Genomic DNA, 7206 nt, shown 5'->3' with positions numbered 1-7206 from the left:
TTTAGGACGTTCGTGGTGACCACTGTTACCGGCAAAGGAGTCGTTGATGGCGACAGTGATTGGATTATTGTGTCAGCGAATGAGAGTCTGCCACAGTTACTTGAAAATTGAGTGTATATCACATGAGGGGCATTTAGGGTATTTCATGTTTATTATTTAATTTCGTATTTTTTTTTCTTAATTACGATGGGTAGCTTTGTAAATCTACAATGAGGTCGGCCAGAAAGTGGCCGGAATTGCATTTCAGCGGTTAATTTGCACTATTTGGATAGTTATGGTACTGACTTGTTCATTTTTGTAGTAAAGGGGATAAAATGTTGATTTGTGATATTTCAGGGGGTTGTTTGCACTTTTGCCGGAATAATATTTATAGTGAGTGTGTTTGTTTAAACTTTAAAAAAAAAAAAGACAATTCTTTGTGTAGTAAAGGGATCAATAGAATGATTTTCTTAATTTAAAAAATTTTCTAGTGTTATAATCCAACAATTATATAGCATGTATGGGAATTTTATCACCATCATCATCTTTGCCTTATTCTCATAGAGTCGGCCACATGATTCTCTATCTCTATTCTTTTTTACTACCCATATTGCCTGCTATGTTTAATTTTGTAAAGTTATTTTGTGTTGCCCTTCTCTTACCTTCTAGGGCATTTGGTTAAAATGCAATACGGGTATCATTGTTAGTTTGTGAATTTTAGAAGACTATTAACGTCCTTTCAGTTAATAAACTAAATGGTTTGCAGTAACTCGATAGCTATCCTAGTAGTGACATTGTTAGAAAATGAAAATTCCTGTCAACCTCTTTTAAATTTATAAAAGAGTAATGCTATTGTACCCATTTTTCAAGCCTATTTGTCTAGTCGATGGGATTTTCATTCATGTGATGTATTGATAAAGCAGTGTGGGTCTCATCCACCACATCAAATGATCAAAGGAATAAAAATCCTTAGGCTACACAAATAGGCTTGAGATATAGGTTCAAGAAATATTTCACCTTAATTAAAATAGGCAAATATGTCATACCATAAAAAATAAAAAAATAAAAAAATAAAAAATCGACAATATTGACGGGTAGTTAACGCCAACGAGTCATGAGTAACACGCCACTTTGTGTAATCAAGAATACCTTAGAAATACGTATGTAATAATTTATCTTCTCAATAAATAATAGTCCATCACATATTTGAAGAGTAGTGGTGATTGATGAAACCAAGTTAATCAACACATCTCTTAATGTTTAATACAAGTCCCAACAATCCGATGTTTACAGGTTTGTCAAGTATTTAACTTTATTCATGTTAGATTATAAGTCTATCATTTTATCTATTATCTAGATTTGTTATACTATAGACATTATCATGTATGATTACATCTACCATTTTACCATTTATAAGTTACTTGTTCATGACTCATCTACTCACAAGCTTCTCCAATATACAGGGCACTATTGTACCGATTACACATGCAATTCAATACAATATAATATTTTCATTCCTTTATTTCTAACAATGCATTCCACTATAAATTTTATTTATGTTAGAAATAACTTACATGCATGCCCCTTTATTGAAGTACATTTAAACGAGAAAAATATAAAAGACGAGAGATAATTTTCACACTGTAGAGCAGAGATGAAAGAAAACATAAAAGAAAAAAACGAGAAATTAAATGCACAACAGTACAAGTAACAAGCAGCAAAAGCAATATTTGACATTGCGCACTTGATGAATCAACCAACTCCTTGCACCTGGTATAAGAGGAAACATTATTAGCTATCAGATATTCGAATGTGATATAAATAAAGCGAGCGCTCCTTGCACCTGGTATAAGAGGAAACTTCATTTTTTTGTTGTTGTTTTTGACAAAATCAGGTTTTGTACCACTTAAATGAATTAGATATAAAAAAATGAACCAACCCAGCGAAGAACAGTGTGGCCTACTGAAGAACAAAATATACAAATTGACAAATGGTCTAAATTTTTATTGACTACGGAAAAGAAGGCAAAAAAGAAAAATTATTATGCAGTTATGAAGCCAGTAATTTGGCCATACCTACTCATGATCAACTGTAGTTAATTAGTTCTTATGACATGCGTTCCACCAGTACCAAGAAGATTGTTCCTGGTGATCTGCAACTTGGCTACTACATCAATAATATCCAATCGTTCAGTTGGTGACTCTTCTGAACATGCAATTCCAATTCTAAATACCAAACTCAAGCACTCCTGAATCTTATAACTGCTATCACGGTTTTGATTGAGAGTGTTGTTGGTGCTCGTGCTCGCCTCCCTCTCTTCTCTTTGTTGAACTGAATCTGCAATTATAACATTTGCCTTGGCAAAGTTATGAAGGTTCAAACCACCACTAAACATCTCATCAGTCGGCCTTTTTCCGGTAAACATCTCCAACAAGAGAATGCCATAGCTGTACACATCATCGGATGTTGACACCTCACTTCCCATACCATACTCTACAATCCAGACAACCCAGTGCAACAAGAAATGTAAATATCTCTTTAGCAAACAAACATTTTATTTGCAAAATATGGATTCATTATACATTGTTCAGATCTAGGAAAAAATTGCATCTTATTTAATTTTCATATTTGAAAAGAAATATTAAAAAAATAGAAGAGAAATTATTAAATGCTTGAATAAGAATAATAATATGTAAAGGCTTGAATGACGCTTAAAACACTCATTCAGTTTTGGTATTTATATATTAAAAAAAACACATGTTAATATTACAAGAAAGAAAATGAATAAAATCGTTGCATATACTATGCCTAGACATGTGTGAATAAAGTCAAAACCCATGAATCTAGTCTATCATATCTCGACTAATATGGTAAATTACACCCATGATTCCAGCCTATCATCATATCTCGGCTGACACTTCCTCTGAAGTTGATGCTTTGATATCTAAGACGCCTAACTTGGACAATGTATCCTCAAACACGGTTCTTTATAAATAAACTAGCCAAGACATAACAATGGCGTTTTCTTCAAACCACTGTACGTCTTATCTTACTCAGCTAGTGTCTCGTTAGACCATAAACTATCAACAATGTCGCCTTAGACCATAACCAACTAACCATGTCTTCTTAAACCATAACCAACTAACCATGTCTCCTTAGTATAGGGATTAAGTCAGATGCCTCGACTACATAAAACCGTCCTAGTTTGAAAAATCACCACTTTACTCGAAATTATTATTTATCAAACTTTCTAGAAAATAATATTTTTTTGAAAACTTTATTTCAAGTATGAAAAAGCTTGTAGAGCATAACAGAAAAAATAATTTATCATCTATCATACACTTCAAATCAGTTATTTTAAGTGACTAAATGCTTGTGAACAATATGCATGTTAGTCGCAATTCTGGACCAAAACTTGACAAACATGTTGGATGACTAAAAAGGGTAATTTTGATCTTCAAAACAAAGATTATCAATGTTCCTTCGAGCTCTCTGCCAGAGCACCTGAGCAAAGTCAGTATAATACAAGTAAAAAAGTTGTCTAGGGTGATCCTAGACATCTTTTTTGTTCCATCTAACTTAAACTGACTTGGCGGTGTGATAATACATATATCACCAGCACTTTTTAAGATTTAGGGAAAGAAATGTTAACAGAGAATAAAAAAATAAATAAAGTTGTACAGTTAATACCTGGTGGCATATAACCGACGGATCCTCTGATTCCAACAGAATTGGTTTGGTTTCCACTATCGTTATAGTTAGCATCAAGAAGAAATCTTGATATCCCAAAGTCACCTACATGTGCAATCATGTCATCATCCAAAAGAACATTGCTTGGTTTCAGATCACAATGAATTATTGTAGTTTCGCAACGGTGGTGGAGATAATCCAGTGCACAAGCAACATCCATGGCAATATTCAATCTCTGAACAAGACTTAATTTTTTTGGCTCCTCGTATGCCTCGAGTTCTTCTTGATTTGGATGCAACCAATCATCTAGGCTTCCGTTGACCATGAACTCATAAATCAGAGCCTTGAAGTCATTATTTTGGTGATCAACACTTGAACATGCGGTGATTACCTTGACAAGAGTCCGATGCCATATGTTCCTCAATGCCTCACACTCGGTGATGAAACTCTTGGAAGCTCCCGGCTTGAAAAGATTAAATACCTTCACTGCAACCTTTTTCTCTTCCTGATCAAGAAGTCCTTCATATACAGACCCAAAACTACCCACCCCTACCAAATTGGAGTGGCTGAAACCATTCGTAGCTCTATGTAAACTTTGATAGGACACTTTCGAAAAAAAACTTCCTAAATTTCCTGAAGAAGGTGTTACTCTCTTTTTTTTATACCAGCGAAGAAATAGAATGCACAACAGTAATGTTAATCCAAGAAGCCCAGACGCTATGAGAATTATAACTCTTAATGTAAGAGTTATTCCCCTCTTTTTGGATCCTTTGAAGTTACATGGAGGCCGCCGTAATTCAGGTATACCTCCACAGAGCTTACTGTTTCCAGTGACTGAAACTGCAGTTGCATTTGCAAAGACACCTTTTATTGGTACCACACCCTCAAGATCATTGTAAGATAGATTCAAATATTTTAAGAATTCAAAGCCCTCAAGATATTCTGGAATTTTCCCTGACAAATTGTTGCGAGAAAGATCTAAACCTTGAAGACCTCTCAAAGAGCTCAAAGATGATGGAATGCTCCCTTGGAAGAAGTTACCTGCCATATATAACCCCTCTAATCTCACACAGCTACCAATAGTGCTTGGAATTTCACTGGACAGCATGTTCTCCGAAACATTCAATTCACCTAAAATTTTCAAATTTCCAACTTCTATGGGAAGTGAACCGGTAAAACAGTTTTGAGACAAATCGAGAACGATGGATAAGGAGGAGAGACTGACAACTTCTGAGGGTATGGTACCACTGAGATTGTTATTAGAAAGATCAAGTACTAACAAATTTTGACATTTCCCAAGACTTGGAGGGATGTTGCCATTAAGATTATTGCTTCCGAAATCCAAGAGGTTTAACATACTTAAATTTCCCAAAGAGGACAGAATGCATCCAGAGAAATTGTTATTTGACATGTCAAATTTGTTTAGCTTTCAAAGCATTCCAATTTCAGTGGGAATGTTACCACTGAACATGTTGCCCGAGAAATTTAGCCAAGTCAAGCTGATTAGATTCCCAATCCCATCCGGGATACTCCCAAATAACTGATTCTCGGCCACATGAAAGAATTCAAGCTTTGTTGAGAAGTTGCAGATGGATTTGGGAAGCATTCCTCCAAAATTGTTCTCGTCCAAGTCAAGATATTTAAATTAGTGGCATTGGTCAAAGAGGACAAAAAGGACAAAAAGTTCAAGTCTTCAATTCCCCCAATCCCAAGGTGATTGCTGACTAATTTTAAGCGATTCAGCTTATGCAGTCTCTCCATTGTAGGTACATTTCCAGTAAGATGATTTTCACTGAGAAATAATGTTACCAGACTCGATGCATTGGATATTGAGGTAGGAATTGTTCCAGTAACTTGGTTACCGGTCACACTAAAATATTGAAGATTAGGAAGAGTGATGCCTATATCCGAGGGAAGGCTGCCTGTAATGTTATTTCGCTTCAGATCCAAAATTGTTAGAGAAGAGAGGTTGAAGATTGAGGGAGGGATGGTGCCAGAAAACTTATTGACTCCAAGTTGAATCACAGTTAACCTTTTAAGTTGACCAAGTGCATCAGGGACACTCCCGCCTATATTATTATCGGTCGCAGAAAGTAGCTCAAGAAATGATAAGTTCATGAGAGAATGAGGTAAATTTCCTGTTAGGTTATTTTTCATAACATAAACAACATGGAGATTTGACAAGGAGCCCAATTCCACAGGAATTGGCCCTTCCAGGTTGTTGAATTCCAAAACTAAGGAATGAAGGTTAGAGCAAGCACATAAACTGGCAGGAATTCTGCCACTTATTGAGTTATTGTTGAGGCCTAAAACTCGTAGTCTCCGTAAACGGCCAAGCTCTGGAGGGATTTCTTTTTCAAAACTATTGTTTTGGAGATATAGTAGTCTCAGAAAACTTAGATTTCCAATATGTGGGGATATGGACCCAAACACTTTCTGGGACCCTAGGTCTAATTCGGTGACCCTTTTGTGTCGGCGACCACATGTGACACCATGCCACTGGCAGAAGTGAATGGAACCATTCCATGAACTCATAACTTGCAGAGGGTCATTGGTAATTTTGGCCTTGAAGGCCAGCAGTGCAACTCGATCTGTCTCATTCCCACTGAGCCTGGAGGTGGCTGCAGTGGTAGGCATGCTTGCATGCATCAAGCTCAAGCAACATGCAACTATTACATAGATACAAATATTGAAAAGAAGTGACCTTGATATGCATAAGCCCAAGTCTGAAAGCCCCATTCCAGTTCAGAGAAACTCAAGTAGCTCACGTTTCTGCAAAGCAAAGACAACATTATTTAATCTTAAAAACTATTATCTAATTAAGAAGTGGATGAAGAGCATTTAAAACAAATAAATATATAAAGCTCTGTTAAAATCTACCTCCAATACGTGAGAGGGAATTAAGTTGCAAAATTTTGAACTCACTTTCCTTGAAATTTATAGGGACGAAAAGAAAATATCAAGTTGTGATATTTTCTGAGGATTTCAACACCAGGCTTGATTTATATACAGCTCTAGGTTCAAATTTTCCAACTTTATGATGTTGGCATGGTAGAATTTTTTTAATTACTAAATCCATCTCAGATACGTTGGCTGCTTATGCATTTAAATACCATGACCAAGCCAAATGTTAGATATAGCATAGATATAGTATAGCCTTCACAGTTAGACGACTTAACTTAGCCTCATGTTTATATAGCATAGCCTAGCTTAATATATGATATAAATGACTGCAAACCTTTACTACCTTAAAATAAATTTAATCATTAAAATTACAAAATATTTTACAAATCACAATTGGCACCTAAAATGGATATTTGGTCCACCGAGACACGACAACGTGAAGAGAGGGGTTCAGGTCAGCAGAAAGGTGGAAGAAGCATGATCAGGTCCTACTTTTAGTCACGTCAACAACCATAAATAAAACCTCTTTAAAAAGATCAAAGCCCTGCACCAACACATCTAACATGTGCCTTCTAGACTTAAGTTTTACGTACTTGTGTAACTTAGCTCTGCACTTCACCACAAATATATGCT

The 7206-nt window shown here is 35.7% G+C and overlaps 1 protein-coding gene and 1 pseudogene across 1 annotated transcript; both read right to left on the bottom strand.

Annotated features, from left to right (window-relative positions):
• Positions 1-1511: 1511 nt before the first annotated feature.
• On the bottom strand, positions 1512-3123 carry LOC132299501 (putative receptor-like protein kinase At3g47110). The gene has a single exon (XM_059796569.1). The coding sequence runs from the start codon at positions 2462-2464 to the stop codon at positions 2075-2077; it is 390 nt and encodes a 129-aa protein (XP_059652552.1). The 5' UTR covers positions 2465-3123; the 3' UTR covers positions 1512-2074.
• Positions 3124-3451: 328 nt separating this feature from the next.
• On the bottom strand, positions 3452-6437 carry LOC132269207 (probable LRR receptor-like serine/threonine-protein kinase At3g47570; annotated as a pseudogene).
• Between the last annotated feature and the right edge of the window lie 769 nt (positions 6438-7206).

This window comes from Cornus florida, unplaced genomic scaffold, assembly GCF_030987335.1.
Source record: "Cornus florida cultivar Cherokee Brave unplaced genomic scaffold, ASM3098733v1 CherokeeBrave_3.0.0_Hap2_Chr01, whole genome shotgun sequence".
NCBI classification, from domain to species: domain Eukaryota; kingdom Viridiplantae; phylum Streptophyta; class Magnoliopsida; order Cornales; family Cornaceae; genus Cornus; species Cornus florida.
This window is presented reverse-complemented; position numbering and strand designations above follow the sequence as displayed.